The sequence below is a fragment of the Sorex fumeus genome, unplaced genomic scaffold (assembly GCF_029834395.1).
Source record: "Sorex fumeus unplaced genomic scaffold, SorFum_2.1 ptg000030l, whole genome shotgun sequence".
Classification (NCBI taxonomy): Eukaryota; Metazoa; Chordata; class Mammalia; order Eulipotyphla; family Soricidae; genus Sorex; species Sorex fumeus.
The window spans coordinates 8,548,072-8,570,040 of NW_026606087.1; the positions used below are offsets into that span (position 1 = coordinate 8,548,072).

Genomic DNA, 21,969 nt, shown 5'->3' on the forward strand with positions numbered 1-21,969 from the left:
CTGCTGGAGTTCTTACTATGAGGACCAAAGCCATAGTACAGTAGATAGGATGCTTGCCTTGTACATGGCTAACCAAGGTTCGATCCCAGGCATCCCATGTGGCCCGGCCCCCCAAGCACCACCAGGAGTGATCCCCAAGTGCAGAGCCAGGAGTAAGCCCTAAGAACAGTTGGGTGAGGCCCAAAAGCCAAAAAAAAACAAACAAAAAAAGAGTTCTTACTGTGATCCGTACAGTCTAATGGAATCTCAAAATATTTTTTGTATGTAATATTTAAAAGAAAGATATCCTAAAAAACCTGACAGGTGTGCTAGTAACAATGATGGAAATGAGAAAAGACAAGACTTATAAAAGGAATTCCAACCAGATTGGAATGGTTAACTATAAGCACTCTGAGTTAGGGGCACTTTTTATATTTGATTATCTGCACTACATTTTGAGAACACATTTTTTAACTAGTTCATTATAATTTCACTTAAGAGATTCACGCAAAGCCAATGATTTTTTTCCTTTTAACTAAATTAATTAGGATGTAGTTTCACTAAATGAGACATAATGGAACAACTGGTTCATCTTATCTTTTCTCCAAAGCAAGAAAGAGCCTGCCAGAGATAAAATGTTATTTTTTCATTCTTACAACAGTGAAGTATCTTGGCATCAAGTGTCATTTCAGAAATCAAGGCTCTGCTACAAAAACAAAAGTATTTAATTAGAAGTCCCAAAATTGCAAGATTAGAATATTTACTAAATAGAAAGTTTATCTTAGAAAGTAAACTATAGTGGAACAATAAATACAGTGGGTAGGGCATTTGCCTTGCATGCAGCCCACCTAGGTTCAACCCCTAACATCCCATATGGTCTCCTGAGCACCATCAGGAGTAATTCCTAAGTGTAGAGCCAGAGGTAACCCCTGAGCATCACAGGGTGTGACCCAAAAAGAAAAAAGGAAGGAAGGAAGGAAGGAAGGAGAAATTTTAAAGCCTAGGTGAGAATTGGGGAGAGGAATGTGATTAGCTAATAAATAAAGAAATAAAGACCAGACACCAATCTTTCTCTGACAAAAAGTCAGTGTTTCCTTCCAAAGTATTTCAAAACACTTGGTGAATGGTGCATTAGTTAAGTTAGAGAAAATACTTTGAATACTATTTGGGTATTCGCTAATCACCTACCACAAGTCTATGCAAGATGTTAGTGCAGGGACCAGAAAGACAGTACCACGAGTTGGGCTCCTGACTTACACACAGCTGACCTGGGTTCAATCCCCAGCACCCCAAATGGTCTGCAGAGCTCCACCAGGAGTAATCCCTGAGCACAAAGTCAGAAGTAAGCCAGGAGCAGTCAGTGTGGCTCAAAAACAAAAACAGATGTTAATTGATATAACTAGACCAAGATGAAGAATTAATTAAATTTCAGATTTGCTGTATAATCTATTCCATTTTACAAAAAAAACCCACCAACTTTTTAAAAAAATAACAACTTTGGATAAAACGTAAATATGCTTAGAGTAAATTATACTAGGCATCACTTTTTTATGGTTACATACATGCATTTTTATACAATAATGTTCATCTTAACTTGTGACTATCACAAAATAAAAAGTGATTCATAAACACTCTCCATGATTTAGTGTTGGTTGACTCTTCTGTTTCAATTTACTATTTAGTATCTGAACAAAATCTATAATCTATAAATCCTCCCAAGGTGACTTTGAACCTAAGAACTTGGATATCACTATAGGTTTAAAGTAGGTGTCATGTACATACAAAATAGATAACTTTCTTTTCAAATAATTTTACACTGTCTAAAAAAAGTGGTCAGAATAAGTTCCTTGAGGGCAGAAATCTCTGTACATATAGAGGTTCATCAGGAAGAATCCTAGGTCTAGTAAGTCAATATAAAAAATGTTACTAAGTTGATTTACCACCAATTAGGAGAAGTGTAAATTAACTCAGCTTGAACTTTTTAATGTTAACAGTTTTACACTTATTCAAACGGAACTTTGTCACAGACCTAACCAATGGCAGGTGGAGAGGTACTAGCGTCTAAGACTTCACTTAGTTTCATAGAAGACAGCCTCGTAATTTCTTCAACACTGTCACTAAGTAACCCCTTATCAAACATCTGCTGCATGTTCGCTAAGATGATGATCTCCCATTGCTTTTTCTTTTTTTTTGAAGTACAGTAACTCTTGATATAGGGGACACATTCAGCAGCATAGGAAGTCACAAAGGTCCTTTTAAGAAATACTAATATACAAAGCTGCAGAAATTTAAAACCAAAGCATGGAAGTGAAGACACTGTAATAAAAATACCTAAAACAAGGCAATTTCCTAACGAGTGACTCCCCCCCACCCGGTGCGGCCCCCTCAGAAAGGGAGTGGAAAACACAAGCAAGCCCCTCGGTCCATTGATCTGGAGATGGCACGTTTCAAGGATTTTTCATTCAGTACTAGAGCAATCTCTCACTTGACAGTCACAGCTTCCCCGAGTCCGAACTGCATGAATGGGGAAAACTCAGCCTCAGCAGGTACAGCCATCTGCCCAAGGTCACTCAAGAAAATAGCGGTGAGTGAAGCTCTACCTAGCCCAGGGAGTGCACTTGGCCTGACATTTCCCACTCCTCGCCCAGCGCCCGGGCCGCGGCATTCTCCGGGGCATCGGGGCACCGAGGCGGGGTTGTGGGGCGAGGTAGGGGGGGAGGGGGGGGCGGGGGCTGGCCTCCGAGGGCTTTCCCGAGCAGCTCCGCGGGAGGAGCAGCTGGTGCGGGTCCCCGGTGAGCCCCCCGCCACTGACAAGCTTGACAGGCGCCAGCTCCCCCACCACACACACACACACACACACACACACACACACACACACACACACACACAGACACACACGCGCACACGCACGCGGCCCGGAGCCCCTCCAAACGCGGCGGGCGCCGGCGAGACCGGCTCCCGGAAACGTCTGAGCAAAGCGCTCCGAGTTTCGCCCCCTCCTGGGCGCTGGGAACGCGCTGGGAGCGAGCCAGAGGGCAGCCGGCCACCCGGGCCGGCCATGTGTCCGAGCCGTCACGCCCGCCTCGCCGGAGCCGGCTCCTCGTGCCCCGGCCGCCGCCGCCAGCCGAGGCCCCGCTCGGGAGCCGACGCAGACGCGGCCGCGGCCGCCCGACCCCACGGCGCAGGCAGCCCGGGGCGGCCCGGCGTGGCCGCGCCGGCAGGTCCCCGCCCCACCCCTCCGCCCGGGCCTCGCCGCGCCGCGCTCCGCTCCGCGCCTCCGGCCAGGCCCGAAGGGCCCGGCCTGCCCCCGTCAGCCGCTCGCCGGCCCGCCAGCCCGCGCCGCTGCCTCCGCCCGCCGGGCGTCCTTACTTCATTGAGCTGGCGCTCCGCGGCCTCCCGCAAGGCTGGGTCCATGGTGCCCCGCAGGGCCTCGATTATGGTGTTGGGGTCCATCGCGGCGCGGAGGCGGTCAAACCCTCAGCTCGGGTGCTACTGGGTCAGGAACAGCGCCGCTCACTGCGCACATGGACCCGCCGCGCTCCGCAGCGGCAACCGGCGCGAAAGGAAAGAGAAGCGCCAAGGCCCCGGATAGAACCTCTTCGCCCCAGCGTGGAGGCGGGAGATGCGGCGGCCACTTCCTGTCGTCGCGCCCGCGGAGCACCTTGGGAGATGTAGTCCGCCCGCGGCGCCCTCCGCCCACGTGGCCCTGGGCTGGTGGCCACGGACATGTCCTGCGGAAAACATTTTCAAGGAGGCAAAAAAAAAAGGGTTTTAAGCGCCTCGGAATGGAAAATTGTAATACTCAACCCCAAACGCTTCACGTAATGGGCCAAATGTAACCATAAATAGAATCTAACGCAATGTGTGATACAATTCACTGATAGTAACTGAAGGAAACCTTTTAAAAGCAATTTCAGATGCTTCTAAATGCAATAAAAAAATGTTTGCAATTTGAGCCAGCGAGATAATATGGGTCAGGCAATTGCCTTACATGCAGCTAACCCCAGTTCGATCCCGAGAAGCCCCAGGCGGGACCCCTACACAGCCAGGCATTAAACCCAGAACACCTTTGGGTGTGGTGCCAAAAACACAAAATCAAAACCAAAATAGGTTGATAATCTTTAACTTTGTAATACCATTTAAGAAGCTACCTCTTAATGGAAATTACTCAAAATATGAATAAAATATGTGTGGCAGGTATTTATCCCCTCAGAGCCTGGCAAGCTCCCCATGGGGTATTCGATATGCCAAAAACAGTAACAAGTCTCACAATGGAGACGTTACTGGTGCCCGCTGGAGCAAATTGATGAACAATGGGAGGACAGTGCTACAGTCAACAAGGTATTTATCACATTACTTATTGATAGTCAACCAAATAAACTTTTTACTGAGTATCCGAATTTTGGCAGGAACTAAATCACCTCTAAATGCAGAGTGAAAACATAACCCCTTTTAAAATTCATCTTCCTTTTTTTTGTTGTGGTTTTGGTTTTCGTTCTTTGGGTCACACCTGATGCTACTCAGGACTTACTCTTGGCTGTAACTTAGAGATCATTTCTGGGGGGGCTGGCTGGCATGGTGTCATGGAATCTAATCATCTTCAACAGCAAGCAAGGCAAGCATCACTCCCCACCCACCCACCCTGCCCAGCCAAGCAGCAGTACTGTGGGTAGGGCTTTCCTTGACCCCAGGCCCCACTGGGTTCCATTCCAGCATCCCATTTGGTACTGGAACACTGCCAGGAGAGATTCCTGAGCATTGCCAGGTTTGGCCCCAAAACAAGCAAATAAACAAAAAAGGAGACTATACACTGAACAGTTGTCAGTACTTTCTATTAGCCAATATCTAGCTAGTGTAGTATTGATAATAAGCTAATTTTTGAAAAAGTAGTATGTGAAAATGGTAACTATGATGTGCCTTATAATAATAATAATAATAATAATAATAATAATAATGTATAAAACAGTCATATGCCAGGCCAGAGAAAAAGTTCAGTGCACTGGAGCATGTTCTTAATGTACGATGTGTGGGTTCAATTCCTGGCAGCACATGGTCCCCCAAGTAACACCAGATATGCCAGATATGGCCCTAAAACCAAAAAAGCAAAAAAGAAACAACATGGGTCAGAGCGATCCCAGCATCCCATCTGGTCCCCAAAGCCTGCCAGGAATAATCCCTGGATGTAGATCTAGGAGTAAGCCTTGAGCACTTTCGGGTGTGACCTGAACAACAACAACAACAAAAATAAATAAACTACAATATTTCCCCCTGAATAATACTTTGCTGCTCCCACAGGGAGTTTAAGGTTTATTGAGCCACTCGTACAGCAGAGCAACTGAAGTGCGACTAATAATTCTATATTGCTTTTCTCGTTCCTTTATGTCATTTATATGGTTTATTTAGTAAAATCCTTTTTTTTTCTCCTTTTTGGGTCACATCCGGTGATGTTCACGGGTTACTTCTGGCTTTGCACTCAGGAATCACTCCTGGCGGTGCTTGGAGGACCACATGGGATGCTGGGAATCGAACCCGGGTTGGCCACGTGCAAGGCAAACGCCCTACCTGCTGTGCTATTGCTCCAGCCCCCAGCAATGTCCTTTTTGTATAGACACAGGAAGACAATTGATGTTATGCTATGTAACATGGGAATTAATTGACTCCAAAATAATATTTACTCCTGGGCATCCATATTTACTTAAGCCTCAGTTGCCCTTGGTTCCTAGCACTCCAAGAGCAGGGTCCTGATGAGGTACTGATGGACCCAGGGCAAGCTGTGAGCTACCCTGGCATTGAAATGGACCGGGTCAAGTGCCGTAATACTTAACTATAGGTTAAGAGAACGGTCATCGACAAACTCTGTCATAACCCAAAAGAGGTAACTGAATAAGGACCCTGCTGGGATTAGGAAGACTAACCTAGCCTGAGGACTGTGGTCTGAAATATATAGTGAGATGTCCTCAGGAAGAACCAAACTTTAAGCTTGACATATCTCTTACTATGCTCATACAAAATGACATTGCTAGAAATATTAGAAGTAATTTTACTAAGACTATTTAAGTGGATTACTAGCTAAGGAAAGAATAAAGCAACACACCCTGGATGGGATCCTGCCCTTGAGTGATCTCCTAGTAATCTGGAGTAAACTACTTAGTTGAGATTTTGTCCTTGAGTTGATCTCCTGGAAGAGCAGCCTTTACCTCTCTTTGTTGATTTGTTAATGTTCAACCCCACCTTTGTATCCCCACCCTACATGATTTCTATATAAACTATGCTATAAGGGGCTGGGGAGGTTACAAAGTTACAAGGTGACTTGAGTTGCCTGTTGAGTGAGACGAAAAACTCAACATCCCCCATACGTATTTTTTAGTTTTGTTTTAAGTTTGATAAGCTTTGACTCATTCTCCTATATATTTTCCCTTCTACATATTTTTTAAAAGTAATATACCTTGACCAATTGGGATCATTTAATAAAATACATTAAAAAATAAAGAATGATCAAGGCTACAGATCAATAGACTGAGCTTTGTGTGCAGGATGCGTGGATTGGATCCCTGGCACTGGAGATGGACCCTAAATACTGCAAAGGGAAAAGCCCCCTCAAGCACAGAGCCAGAAGTAGTCCCCTAGTATCACCTAGTGTGGATCCCAAACCCCAAAACAAAACATACCATGATCTCAAATACTTTGGGGCTGAAGAGATAATACAGAGGGTAAGGTGTTTGCTTTGCATGAAGCTGACCCCAGTTTTATTCCTGCCACCATATAAATTTCCCGCAGCAGAGTCAAGAGTGATCCCTAAGCACAGTGCCAGAAGTAAACCTGAGCACAGCCAGATGTGCCCCCCAAATAAACAAATAAGAAAATCCATTTATAATATCAATAACTCTAGGAAAATACTTGACAGCATTTTACATAAAATAAAATAAAAATAAATAAAATGAAAATGGAAAAAAAACAAAAGGGAACTTTTTCAATATGCTAACTTTCTTTTATGAAAAATCTACAGCACATAATGGGGGGAAAAGCAGAACTTTTTTTTTAGGAGGGTGATCACATCCAGCAGTGCCCAGGGCTGATTCCAGCTTTGCAGGCTGGGAGGACCAAGTATGGTGCCGGGCATCAAACGTAGCTTGGCCATGTACAAGGTAAGTGTACAACCTGCTGTATTATTACTGCTTTGGCCCCAAAACTGTATATGCAGAAGAACTATTTATGTACAGAGATACTTCAAAAGAATCTAGGAAAGAAACTACTAAAGCAATTAAGTTCTTTAATAAGATTGTAGGGCAAAAGGTCAAAATACCAAATTAATTGTCAAAATTTAAGTAACAAACAGTTGAAAAATAAAAGAAAATAAGTATAATGAGCAATCAGAGAGACAACTCAATAGGATAAAAACATGTGGGAGGCCTGGATTTGAACATGGTCCTTTGGGAGTAACCCTGAGCATAGAGCCAGGAACAGTTGCTGATACTGTCGGATGTGCTCAGTCCAAAGAAATTATATTTACCCAAATTAAAATCACCGATTATGTAGATTATAATCCACACATGGATTAAAAGTAATCCATACAGACATTTTTTTTTGTGGGATGTGGGGGGCTTTAAAAGCAGTGCTTAGGTGGTCTGGTGATCCTACAGCATTTGATTTAGTACAAGGGCCCAATAATGTGATGCCTCTTGACCCATCCTGGGGACCTCCAAGGCTACACCAAGAGACGCTCAGGAGTCTCCAGGTCTGATCCTGAGATGCTCGCTGGACTATGTGGTGCCAGGAATTGAACCCAGTCAGTACATGCTAGGCGTGCCCTAAAGTGCTCTACTACTACTCAACTCCCCTGCAGACATGTTCTTTAACTGCATATTAGCAAACTGAAAGTTTCAAATTCATTTAGGGGAGAAAAAAGACTAGAAAGTTATATTAATCAAGACATCATGATATTGATTGTCATAGGGTCAGATCAATAGGACAAAAGAGGTAGTCACACATAGATCTGCGTTTATAAGGATAATGATTTTCAACAAAGGGGACAAGGAAATATAATGGCACTTGTTAATCGCTGCAATCAGTGACAGGGCCCTGAGTCAGAGACAGGAAGCTACCTTGTAGGCGGAAAGAGTGAAATGGTATTTAATCTTCTTGGGCTACAGTTGGTGGGCTGGAGAGATAGCACAGCGGTAGGGCGTTTGCCTTGCACGCAGCCAACATGGCCAACCCGAGTTCGATTCCTCCGCCCCTCTCGGAGAGCCCGGCAAGCTACCGAGAGTATCTCGCCTGCACGGCAGAGCCTGGCAAGCTCCCTGTGACGTATTCGATATGCCAAACACAGTAACAACAAAGTCTCCAATGGAGACGTTACTGGGCCCGCTCGAGCAAATCGATGAACAACGGGAGGACAGTGACAGTGACAGGGCTACAGTCGGTGGGGCTCAGGGTTTACTCCTGGTTCTGTGCTCAGGATCACTCAGGTGCCAGAGAGCACTACCAGAGTGCTAGGGCTGGAGCGATAGCACTCCCAAATTAATTAAAATTAATTAAAATCAATAACACTTCCTGCCTTTGAGGAAGTGTTATTGATTTTAAGGGCTTCAACTTTTTCTTCTATTACTCTCTTGCTGTATGATCACGTATGTAAAGCAATTAGCATAAGTCCTGAAATACCATGAAAACTAAGGAACTACTCATGGTAAATGAGTTGAAAACTATTGTGTTTTTAAAAAATTATCTTAGTACTTCCTATAAATCTGTAATTTCATAATAAAACATCTTACAATAATAAATTTGATAACTGAAGAATGTAAGTAAACATAAATGCTAAATGTCACGTAGCATCCTGGATGGTATTTTCTTTCTAGAAAAGAAATAAGTTTAGGGACTAGGGAGATAGTACAGTGGGTAGGACACTTGCTTGCCTTGCATGTAGCCGACCTGGGTTCTATCTTGGCACACCATATGGTCCTCTGAGCACTTCCAGGAATAATTCCTGAGCATTGCCAGGTGTGACCAAAAACAAAAAGGAGGAGGAGGAGGAAGAGGAGGAGGAAGAGGAGGGAGAGGAAGGAGAAGAAGAAGAAGAAGAAGAAGAAGAAGAAGAAGAAGAAGAAGAAGAAGAAGAAGAAGAAGAAGAAGAAGAAGAAAAGAAAGAAAGAATTTTAGGGCCTGGAGAGATAGCACAGCGGGTATGGTGTTTGCCTTGCACACGGCCAACCCAGGTTCGATTCCCAGCATCCCATATGGTCCTCTGAGCACCACCAGGAGTAACCACTGTGCACATTTTGGTATGACCCAAAAAGCAAGCAAGCAAGCAAGCAAGAAAGAAAGAAAGCAAGAGAGAGAGAGAGAGAGAGAGAGAGAGAGAGAAAGAAAGAAAGAAAGAAAGAAAGAAAGAAAGAAAGAAAGAAAGAAGAATTTTAGGGGGAAAATGATTTCTGGGTGGGGGGGATGTGGACTTTAATTAATTAAAAGTGATGAACCAGGCATGGGAGCAATAGTACAGCTGGTGGAATACCTGCCTTGCATGTGACTGATCCAAGTTTGATCCCCAATGTCCCATATGGTCCCCTGAGCCCTGCCAGGAATATTCCTGAGCACAGACCCAGGAGTAAGCCCTGAGAACGACTGAATGTGGCCAACATACCCTATCAAACAAACAAAAAAAAGTGATGAACCAATCTGTCATCAATTATAATAATTGTTCCATATTAACATAAATTGTTAATAATAGGAAAAAATATGAGATATGCAGGAACTCTGTACAAACTCTAAAATAAATCTACAAATTCAGAATTATTATAAAATAAAAGGCTTACTTCAAAAATAATAAGGGCTGGGAGAATACAGTGGGTAGGGCACTTGCCTTGCACATAGCTAACACAGGTTAGATCCCCAGCACCTCATATGATACCCTGAGCCAGGGCAGGAGAGATGCCTGTGCTAAGAACCAAGTGTAAGCTCTGAACATTGCCAGGTGTGGCCCAAATAATAAATTTTTAAAAATGACGAATAAATATATTCATCAAGCAAAATAAGAGCTTATATCCAGAATAAGTTAATAATTCTGGGCTTGAGAGATAGTACAGTCGTAGTATATTTTCCTTGGGTACCACATATGCTATCCTGAGCCTGGTGAGAAGTGATCCCTGAGCACAGAGCCAGGAGTAAACCCTGAGCACAGGCAAGTTTCGCCCAACACAGGACCTCTCCCCACACAAAAAATAAAATAAAACAATACTTCCTGCAAACTACAAATTCTTCCACACCTGGTTATGCTCAGAGGTCACTCCTGGAGTTGCTTCTGGGATCTTAGGTGGTGCTAGCAAGTCAGTCAGGGTCTGCTGCCTGCAACTCAAGCACCTTAATCCCTGTATTAACTCTCTGGTCCAACACAATTTAATTTAATTTATTTATTTTTATTGCTGGAGTGATAGCACAGTGGGTAGGGTGTTTGCCTTGCACACCCAGCCGACCCGGGTTCGATTCCTCCGTCCCTCTCAGAGAGCCAGGCAAATTATCGAGAGTATCTCGCCCACACCGCAAAGCCTGGCAAGCTCCCCATGGCATATTCGATATGCCAAACCCAGTAACAACAAGTCTCACAATGGTGACGTTACTGGGCCCACTCAAGCAAATCAATGAACAACAAGAGGACAGTGACAGTGAAAGTGAATTTTATTGCTGGTCAAATATTTTTTTAATTTTTATTGAGTATCTGTGATATACACCACAACAAAGCTATTCATGATTGGGTTTCAGTCACTCAATTATCTAACACTCATCCCTCCACCAATGCACACCTCCCACCACCAGTGTCTTGTCTCACTCCCACCCACCCCCCAACACCACCTCCCTAGCCTGCCTCTATGGCAGGTACCCTCTTCTCTCTCTCTCACTCTCTCTCTCTATTTCTCTCTCTCTTTTCTTTTGTGCATTATGGTTTTTAATGCAGGTATTAAGAAGTCATCAGCAGCACAATTTTAAAATACGAAAGGGGGCTAAAAGATGCCTCAAAGAACTGGAGCACATACTTTGCATACAGGAACACTAGGGTGATTCTTGGCATTAAATAGTTCCCAAACACCCCTGGAAACAGCCTCTGAGCACCACCAAAAAACAAAACAAAATAAAATGTACAAAAGAAAGACTATAGATCAGTTGTAAAGCACTTGCCTTTTATGTTGTGGCCCTTGGCTCCATACCTAAAATCTCACACACACACACAAACACACACAATACAAAAGACATAAATAGACATTTTACTGAAAAGAAAAATAATGGAAAATAAACATTAAAGGGTGTTCACACAATCAATTATCAAAGAAATGCTGGGGTTGGAGTGATAGTACAGTGGGTAGGGAGTTTGCCTTGCACACAACTGACCTGGGTTCAATCCCTGGCATTCAATATGGTACCCCAAGCACCACCAGGAGTAATTCCTGAGTTCAGAGCCAAGAGTAACCTATGAACATCACCTGGTGTGGCCCAAAAACAAAACAAATAAATAAAAATGCTAATTAAAAACCACCACAAATAAATGTTTCCCATCCAAAAAACTTCTAAGAGAAAGTGGTTGATAATACAGAAGAACTCTCATGCACTGAAAAGTAGCTTGATATAATCACTGGGAAAATGTTTGGTAAGCTTACTACAATTAAGCATATACCTATTATCCTAAATATATGTCCTGAAGTTTTTAATGATTATACCCATCAAAAGACATGTATAAGAATGTTTGTAGTAATTTTTCTTGTTATTTGCCAAATTGAAAATGATGCAAATATAGACCAATGGAATGAAGAAATTAATACATACAGTGGAATATTACAGTGCAATGAAAATGAACATTACTGATATACAGACAATATAAATAAAGGGCCAGAAACATAGTACAGCAGATAGAGAATTGTCTTGCACATGGCTGTCCCGTGTTTGATCCCAACATCCCATATGGCCCTCCTGCATTGCCAGGAATAATTCTTGAGTGCAAAGCTGGGAATAATCCAAGAACACAGCTAGGTGTGGCCCCCTTAAAATAAAAACAGACAATATGAATGAACCACCAGAACAATGTTAAATGGAAAAATCACATACGAATAGAGAATATACTATAAGAGCCTATGTTACATTAAGTTCAAAAACACAAAACTGAAAACTGGCTATAGAAATCAGAATGGCAACCACTCCATAGGGGATACTGAGTGACATGTAGAGGGCACAAGGAATCTTCTGGAATGATAAAGATATTCTACAGTGGCCAGAGAGAATTAAGGTGTTTGCTTTGTACAAAGTTAACACTGGTCCAATCCCCAGCACTGATATGGGGTCTCAAGCACCTCCAAGAATGATCACTGAGCACTGCTGGATGTAGCTCAAAAACCAAAAGAAGAAAAAGAAAATTTTCTACATATTTATCTGGATAATAGTTACAAGAATTAAATACACATACAAAAGATTATGTAGTTCTGGGACCAAAGAGATAGTGCAGAGGATAAAGTGCTTACAATGCATATAGCTGACCCAGGCTTGATCCCATCATCATATAAGTAAGTTCCCATGAGCATTGTCAGGAATGATCCCTGAGCATAACTCCAGGAATAAATATTAAACACAAAGTTGGGTGCACCCCCTCCCAAATTACCTAGTTCTGCAACAAAGGGACAAAGGCAACAACACAAGGACTGATCCACAAAACTGAGTTGCAATGAGAATTTTATGGGAGGAGATGGGTACACTGGTGATGGGTTTGATGTTGGAATTATGTACATGGGAAACCATTTTTTTCTCTTTGGGTCACACCCAGCTATGCTCAGGGATTACTCCTGGCTCTGCATTCAGAAATTACTCCTGGCAGTGCTTTGGGGACCATATGGGATGCCAGGGATTGAACCTGGGTCAGCCGCATGCAAGTCAAATGCCCTCCCTACTGTGCTATGGCTCCAGCCTCCCCCAAAAAATTAATAGTATTGTAAATCACAATTTTTAGAAAGTTAAGTAAAGGCCCTCCCGTTGATCATCGATTTGCTCGAGTGGGCCCAGTAACGTCTCCATTGGAGACTTTGTTGTTACTGTGTCTGGCATATCGAATACGTCACGGGGAGCTTGCCAGGCTCTGCCGTGTGGGCAAGATACTCTCAGTAGCTTGCCAGGCTCTCCGAGAGGGGCGGAAGAATCGAACTCTGGTCGGCCATGTTGGCTGCGTGCAAGGCAAACGCCCTACCGCTGTGCTATCGCTCCAGCCCTTTAGAAAGTTAAAATTTTAAAAAATCTCAATTACCTAGTTTCTCACTTGGATTCTTCCTACCTCATACCATATACATAATCTATATACATATAGATTAGAGACATTAATTTGAAAAGCACTACTGCAATACAAATAGAAGGGGATATGAAGATCGTCCAGAGGGCTAAAACACATGATTTGCATGCAAAGCCCTTTGATCTCCAGAGGACTACTGCAAGTGACTCCTCAAAACAGAGCCAGAAGTAACCCCAGAGTACAACTGGATATGGTCCCCAACAAAAGCTCACAGAAGTTGTCTATAGAAGTAATATGAGGTGTAAGGCTTGCATACAAATGACTCAGCATCAAATATGGTACCATGAGCAATGCTAAGACTATAATCCCTGAGCACAGAGTCAGGAACAAGGCCTGAATAAAAAGGGAAATGTGTAGCCCCAAAACCCAAAAGAAAAGGTATAAGGGCCTTGAGGACACTACCATCATTCAGCTATTTTGTGCAACCAAGGTCAACTAGAACGTGTTCTTAGCTGTCACCCTTGTGGTGAGCCTGGGCTGAGTCTCCATTAAACTGTTGCTGACAAAGTTCTTTCTTCCTTCTCTAGCTAGACTACAGAACTTCTGTGATTATGAAACAAATGAATAGGGGGAAAAAAGTCTAACAGAATTTATTTTTACTTAGAGGAAGAAAAAGGCTCTTAAAATTCAAAACCAAACCACAGTACCTCAATAAAAATGGGAGGAAAACAAAAACATAAAAAAAACTCCCCAAACCAAAAATGTGTTTAAGTGAAAATGAAATTTTCCAGCTAACAGGAAACACCATATAAAAAGGCAACAGATGGCAAAGTTTTGTAAACGTATTTACTCCATTTAAAATCTACAAAGATTATACAATGATCAATTCTAAATATTATTATTTACTATGTATGTTGATGTTCTGACTGGGTAAATTTTTCTTTAAAACAAATATACAAGTTTGGAGAATTGTTTAAAAAAAATCTACAAAGATTTGTTAAGAAAGCTGAGGGATGGCTCAGTGTCTACCTTCCAGGACCCTCAGAGGTGCAGCCAAGCATGATACTCCAGTACTCCATAACCAGGCAGGTGCAAGCACCATAACAAAAGTGCAGTATCTCACAAGCACAGCAATTAAAGTAAGTGTGCAAGACCATAATCAAGCATGTGCGACTCCCATCATCAAAACAACAAACAAGTGAAGTGAGGGCCAGTGAGACAGTACAGGGGGTAAGTAAGCTGCTTGCCTTGCATGCAGCTGAGCCAAGTTCCATCTCCATATGGTCCCCTAAGCATTCCCAGGAGTAATCCCTGAGTGCAGAGCCAGGAGTAAGCCCTGACACCACTGTGGCCCCCAAACAGAAAAACAAACAAAACCAAAAAATTCCAGTAGTAAAGTGAAAAAAAAAAAGAGTCAGTCAAGTAGGTGGAGAGGGACATTGGGAGAGGACCTTAGGATATTGGTGGCATCGTGAGATCCATGACACTCTGGTGGTGAGTGTGGTGCTGGATATTATATACTTGAAACTATTTTTGTTGTTGTTGCTGGGGGTAGGGGTGTATAAGCGTATAAGTGGCCCAGGAGGCCTCTCCTAGCAATTCTAGGCAACTGGGTCTGCAGTTCAATGCCAGGGACAGGGGATGCAGCTCTGCACGGGAAGGCCTACAGTCCTGGGGTCACAGGACCCCTGAGAGTACTCAGGAACTTTCAGAGCTGCACCCATCAATATTTAGAGACTATATGGTATTAGAGATTGAACTGGGGTCTTCCATATGCAAGGAATGTGATTAATTCCTGAACTCTCCCTTGCCTCGTGGATTTCTATTATTAATAGTATTGTAAATTATGATGCCTAAAAATTGGAGAAAATTATTATACAATATATATGTGGAATACCTACAAATCAGTCTAAAACTCCATGGAGCCAGATAGATCACTCAACAGGCTGGAGTTTATGTTTGAATGCAAGAAGTCCAGTTTCAATCTTCAACACCACATGATCCCCCAGAACTTCTAGAAATGACTCTCAAATACAGAATTGAGAGTATCCCCTGAGCACCATTGAGTGTGGCCCCCAAACCAAAACAAAACTTAAAAAGTACAAATAAGGGGCTGGAGCAATAGCACAACAGGTAGAGTGTTTGCCTTGCATGCGGCTGACCTGGGTTCGATTCCCAGCATCCCATATGGTCCCCTGAGCACTGCCAGGAGTAATTTCTGAGTGCATGAGCCAGAAGTAACCCCTATGCGTTGCCAGGTGTGACCCAAAAAGCAAAAAAAAAAAAGTGCAAATAAGACTATTTGTCAGGAGCTGAAGTGATAGAACAGTGAGTAGGGCTCTTGCTTTGCATGCAGCCAACCCAGTTTTAATCCCTAGCATCCCATATTGTCCCCTGAGGCCCACCAGGAGTGATCCCTGAGTGCAAAACCAGAAGTAAGACCTGAGCACCATAAGATAAGGTATGACCCCAAAAGTTAAAAATTAAAAATTTTTTAAAAATGAAACATTTAAGAAAGGTCCCAAAGCAAACGGAAGCATGTTATTAATGGAAATCCATGCAAGGGGAAATATGAATAACTAAATAGGAAATAAAGAAATGCTCAAGAAGCCGGAGTGATAGGACAGTGGGTAAGGCGCTTGCCTTGCACACAGGGGATACAGATTCAATCCTCAGCAACACATACGGTACCCTGAGTGCAGAACCAGGAGTTAGCTCTGAGCAGAGCTGGGTGTGAGAACCCACCCCCCAGAAAAAAAGGTATGATTGTGGATTTCAAATTTATAATTATGCTGATCAGTTTTGCATCACATATTTAGGGCTAGGTTATTTCCTGGTGACCTGAAGCATTTTGCCATAATCAATTCATTCTCTTTTACCATTTTTTTTTGAGAGGGGGGTCACACCCAGCAATACACAGGGGTTACTCCTGGCTCATGCACTCAGGAATTACTCCTGCAGTGCTCAGGGGACCATATAGGATGCTGGGAATCGAACCCGGGTCGCAGCGTGCAAGGTGAATGCCCTACCCACTGTGCTATCGCTCTAGCCCCTCTTTTACCGGTCTTTAAAAATCAAAGTCTTTTTATATGACATTTAAAAATACAGACACATAAAAATATATATCTTACAAAGATAATGGTTACTTAAGAATATATAGCAAACATATTAATGTAGTTGCCCATGAAAGAGAAGATGATAGTGAGTGTAAGAGAGAAAAGGGGAAGAGGAGTTTTGCAAATGATACTAAGACTACTAAGACATATGCAACAAACTGAGATTATAGTTAACTCAACTTTTTTTTTTTTTGCTTTTTGGGTCACACCCAGAGATGTTCAGGGGTTACTCCTGGCTCTGCACTCAGAATTACTCCTGGCGGTGCTGGGAGAACCATATGGGATGCCAGGGATTGAACCTGGGTCAGCTGTATGCAAGGCAAACGCCCTACCCACTGTACTATCGCTCTAACCCCTCAGTTCTGCATTTCTGAGATCCAAAAAGTAGGTAGTAAAAGAGAAAATAAAAAGAGAAGGAGAGAAAGAAAAGTGGATAGAAAGGAAAGAAGAAAAAAGCAAGGCTAGGGTCAGGAGTAATAGCACAGTGGTTAGAGTGCTTGCCTTCCAGGCAGCTGATCTGGCTTTAATTCCCAGCATCCTATGTGGTCCCTCTGCCCCTGACCCCAGCACTAGGAATGATTCCTGATTGCAGTGTCAGGAGTAACTTCTGAGCATTGTCACGTGTGCCCTCACCCCTACAAAACAAACAAACAAACAAACAAACAAACAAAAAAACAAAAAAACTAAGACTAACTAAGGATGAAAGGAAAGAAGACAAAAGCATACAAGTAAAAACTACACATTTTCAAGGAATTCAGGAAAAATTTTTATATGATTCTATGTCATAATTTCTGAATTTAGGGGAAGAGAAAGCAATACTATCCTAAAACACAATTAGGATGGAAAATGCTGCAGGAAGGAAGTATAGTTACAGTCATGGAAAAACTTGGTATGTTAAAGTAGGAATGGGAGGAAAATAATGAATGATAAATTGGGAAGGTCGATTATTGCCAAAATGTAAGAATGTTGGATTTTGTGCTGTTGGTAAAAACACATGTTTTTTAAAAAAATACTAAATAGTGGTCTTAAAGCCCAGAGTTAAGGGTCAGAGAGATAATACAGTGGGTGGGGTGCTTGCCTTGCACGCGGCAGACCCGGGAATAAGCCCTGAGCATTGCAAGGTGTTGCCAGAAAATGCTCATATTGAAACCAGAAAGACTTGGTTTGAATCTGAGTTGTACCATCTTAAAGACTTGTGCCCTGGTGCAAATTATTTAATTTCAATGAATTTTCAGTTTCTCATCGCGAAAATTAAAATAATAATGGTATTTATCAGGATGAGTTCTGAGAAATTAAAGAATGCACATCACGTTGTAAGCCCAGTATTTGGTATAAAATAAACGTTGAGGATATGATCGTTATTTTTGTCATCATCACTATCTTCATCATGGCTATTATTAAAACTAGGCAACTACTACTAATAAAAGATCACTCTTGTAGTAATGTGAGGGTTGACTTGAAAAGGGTAAGACTAAGAGCAAATAAACTAGTTTAGAGTTGCAGGGGTGGGAGCGACAGTGCAGCAGGTAGGGCGCTTGCCTTACACGCAGCCATCCTGCATTTGATCCCCAGCATCCCATATGGTTCCCCAAGCACCTCCAGGAGTAGTAATTCCTAAGTGCAGAGCCAAGCGTAAACCTTATGCATCCCCGGGTGTGGTCAAAATAAACTCCACAAACTTTTTTTTTAACAATTTAAAAAATAGATAAACTGGGGGCTGGAGCAATAGCACAGCAGGTAGGGCGTTTGCCTTGCACGCAGCTGACCCAGGTTCAATTCCCAGCATCCCATATGGTCCCCTGAGCACCGCCAGGAGTCATTCCTGACAGTGCATGAGCCAGGAGTAACCCCTGTGCATCGCCGGGTGTGTGTGACCCAAAAAGCAAAAAAAAAAAAAAAAAAAGATAAAGTGAGTTGCAGTTGTCTAGTTGAGAAATAACAGGAATCTAAGTGTTTCTGGGGGGTAAGATTAGTGAGCAAACCTCTCACTTGAGGAAGTCAAGTTCATGGTCTTCCATATTCCTCTCAGGAATCACTTTATTTCTAGCTGTAGCAATCAATTCTGTGCAGTCTTCAGCCATCTTCATGCAAATTAAGCACAATTTGACAGCACCTCATTTCAGTTATGAAATTAAGATCTCTTGCAAGCTCTCTCTCTCTCTCTCTCTCTCTCTCTCTCTCTCTTTCTCTCTCTCTTTCTCTCTCTCTCTCCCTGCCCTAGGACTACTCCTTCTCAGATTACAACTCTTAGGATCCTGTGGGCATCTGCTTTGGTATTTGCACAGGTATAACCCAGAAGTAACCAGGCAGGTTTAAGCCTGTGGAACAATTTTTAGAATGGACAAACAAATGTTTTTCCTTCTTTCCTCTCTGGGATGATCTGGTATGCATTTCAAACCATTCTTAAGGTCGCTCACAAGATCTATCACTGAATTTTAAAATTAGTGAGTAACTCTGTAACCCATCTTTGTGTGTGTGTGTGTGTGTGTGTGTGTTTGGGGGAGTAGGAAGGTTGGGACACATTCAAAGGTACTCAGGGTACTACCAAAAAACCGTTGTATATGCCCTATACTATCTCTCTGTTCCCATAGACTATCTTTGTATTGACTTCTTTCCATTTCTGATTGCATCTTGCACCTCACGTCTGTCTTCTGGAATTACATTCTAAAACGGTTTTACATAAAATGAGCTAAGAGGTCCGAAGCAATAGTAGGGAGCTTGCCTGCCTGCACCAGACCTGGTTTGACCCCCAGCACCACATATGATGCCCCAAGCTTGCCAAGAGTGATCCCTAAGTGCAGAGCCAAGAATAAGTCCTGAGCACAGCACAAAAACAAACAAACAAAAAACCCAAAAACCTGCCTCGGAAAGCATCAAATATTGATGTTTCCATGCTGCTGATAACTGGGCAACTGATACCTCTGATTTGCCATGGCACCATACTAAGAATCTCACCTGCAGGTGTGTGGAATAACTGCAGGTGAAAGAGATGTGCCTTCTGTGTATTCAGTAATATGGGACTTGAAGAGTATGGGACAATGAGTACAGTGAGGATGGTAGGATCATTCAATTTTTAAATTAATTCCAGGAGAACTGAATGGTTTGAAATCCTTAAAAGGAAATCCTCTAAGTCACTTGACAATGCTTTCTAAGTGGTGATAGTGAGAGGACCTCTATTACAGCATTTCAGGAGCCTCTCAACAATATGACAATAACGTGTGTGTGTGGGGGGGGGAACGAGACATAATACCATGGGTGCGGTATTTGCCTTGCACATGCAGCCGACTGGGTTCAATTCCTGGTATGTATACAGTCCCCCAAACCTTCCAGAAGTGATCCCCGAGAACAGAGCTAGGAGTAAGCCCTGAGCTCAGCCAGGTATGGCCCCAAAACAAACAAAAAAGATAACCAGGTGACTAAATATGAAACTGCACTACTCAGGAGCCACACCTGGCTCTGTGTTCAGAGTTGTTCCCAGCAGTGTTCAAGGACTCATGCAGTGCTGAGGTTCAAATTAAGTCCTCCAGCATGTATTCAACCCACTTAGACACTTAGATACCTCTCTGGCTCCAAGTGCAAGAATTATTTCGGGGGGGGGGGGTTGGGGAGCTTATACCCAGCTGTACTCCTGGAGTCATATGTCATATGTAGTGTCAGGGATTAAAGCCCTACTTGCTGTACTATCTTTCAGCCCCAAATATGAGAATTTTGGATTCCTGGATCCTCTTAAATCCTTCAACTTAATAGGAGACTTTCCTCTCTTAAAGAACCTTAAAAAATTAACTTTAACATCATGCTAAGCTAAATGAGTCAGAAAGAGAGGGACAGACATAGAAAGATTGCATTCATCTGGGGAACATAAAGTAACAAAATAGGAGACTAACACCCAAGAATAGCAAAGATAAATACCAGGATAAATACTCCATGGCTTGGAGGCCAACCACACACGCCAGGGGTAAAGGCAGCTCAGATAGAGAAAGGAGCACCAAATTAAGGGTGTTGGGAAGATCCACCCAGGATGGGAGATGCATGCTGAAAGTAGACTATAGACCGAACACGATTGCCACTCAATTCCTCTTTTGCAAACCACGGCACCCAAAAGGATAGAGAGAACAGGGGGGAGTGCCCTGCCACAGAGGCAGGGTGGGATGGGTGGATGAGGGATGGGAGGGATACTGGGATTAGTGGTGGTGGAGAATGGGCACTGGTGGAGGGATGGGTACTCAATAATTGTATAACTGAAACCCAAGCACAAAAATTTGTAAGTCTACAACTGTACCTTATGGTGTTTCACTAATAAATTTTTTTTTTAAAAATTAACTTTAAGCAGATATCTTTGATTCTTTGGGGGACAAGGGACCCACACCCAGCTATGCTCCACAGAGCTCTGGTTCTGCATTCTGAGATCATTCCTGGAGGGCTTGGGAAACCAAACAGGGTTCCGGGAATCCAACCCTGGTCAGCTGCATGCAAGGCAAGTGCCCTCCCCACTATACTGTCATTCCAGGCCTACTTTTTACCCTTTTTAATTGTCCTTCATTGCCTCCAGTCCAATACTGAACACAAGGGTCACATCCAGTACAACCCAGGAAAAGGAAATGTTTCTTACACCAAAGAAAATAAGGGGCTGGAAATAAGTGGCTAAGGTACTTGCCTTAGATGAACCCGATCAGGTTTTGATCAGGGTTCAATCTCCAGCATCCCATATGTCTACTGAGCACTGCCAGGAGTAATTCTTGAGTGCAGAGTCAGAAATAACCCCTAAGCATGTCCCAGTTTGGTTTGACACCAAGAAAGAAAGAAAGAAAGAAGGAAAGAAAGAAAGAAAGGAAGGAAGGAAGGAAGGAAGGAAGGAAGGAAGGAAAAGAAATTATACCACAAAAAAGCATTTAGCTAATGTATCCTTCCAGAAACCAAAAGAGTGAATAAAAAAAATTTTTTTAACATCCCCAGAAGTACTGAAAGGTCACCAGAATGGTGCTCAGAAAGTCATGCCGTGCCAGGGATTAAATTCAGGGTTCTGTGCACATCATGTATGCTCTCTAATCCTCTGAGCTATGTTACCAGTCAGACTGCATCCTGAAAATGAGGCAGATAAGTCTAAAGAAGTGAGAATGCACTGATATGAATGCTGTTGCCCAAAATTCAGATTCAGTGAAAGATTATATCTAGAACTGGTCGTGCTCAAAAGGAGAGAGAGGGTAAAAAAGAATGTGCCCTGCCACAGAGGCAGTGGGGCGGATGGGGAGGGTGGCGGGAGCATTGGTGGTGGAAAATGGGCACTAGTGCAGGGATGGGTACTTGATCATTGTATGACTGGAACGTAATCACGAAAGTTTGTAAGTCTTTAACTGTACCTCATGGTGATTCATTAAAAAGAAAACAAAAAGAGAAAAGTAGGGGCTGGAGCAATAGCACAGCGGGTAGGGCGTTTGCCTTGCACACAGCTGACCGAGGTTCGATTCCCAGCATCCCATTTGGTCCCCCGAGCACCGCCAGGAGTAATTCCTGAGTGCATGAACCAGGAGTAACTCCTGTGCATTGCTGGGTGTGACCCAAAAAGAAAAAAAAAAAGAGAGAGAGAAAAGTATTTTTTTTTGTAGGAGTACTGCTATTATTTCA

At 43.0% G+C, this 21,969-nt stretch overlaps 1 protein-coding gene across 2 annotated transcripts in view; it reads right to left on the bottom strand.

Moving 5' to 3' along the window:
- Positions 1-3,592, bottom strand: part of IPO7 (importin 7) — a 70,568-nt gene extending 66,976 nt beyond the window's left edge. Inside the window, exon 1 of one of the 2 annotated variants that reach the window (XM_056116041.1) lies at positions 3,349-3,592. In XM_056116041.1, the coding sequence (XP_055972016.1) occupies positions 3,349-3,432 (84 nt within the window). In that variant the 5' untranslated portion in view covers positions 3,433-3,592. The remainder of the gene's footprint in view (positions 1-3,348) is intronic. The other variant, XM_056116040.1, reaches the window with a different exon arrangement.
- Positions 3,593-21,969: the final 18,377 nt, after the last annotated feature.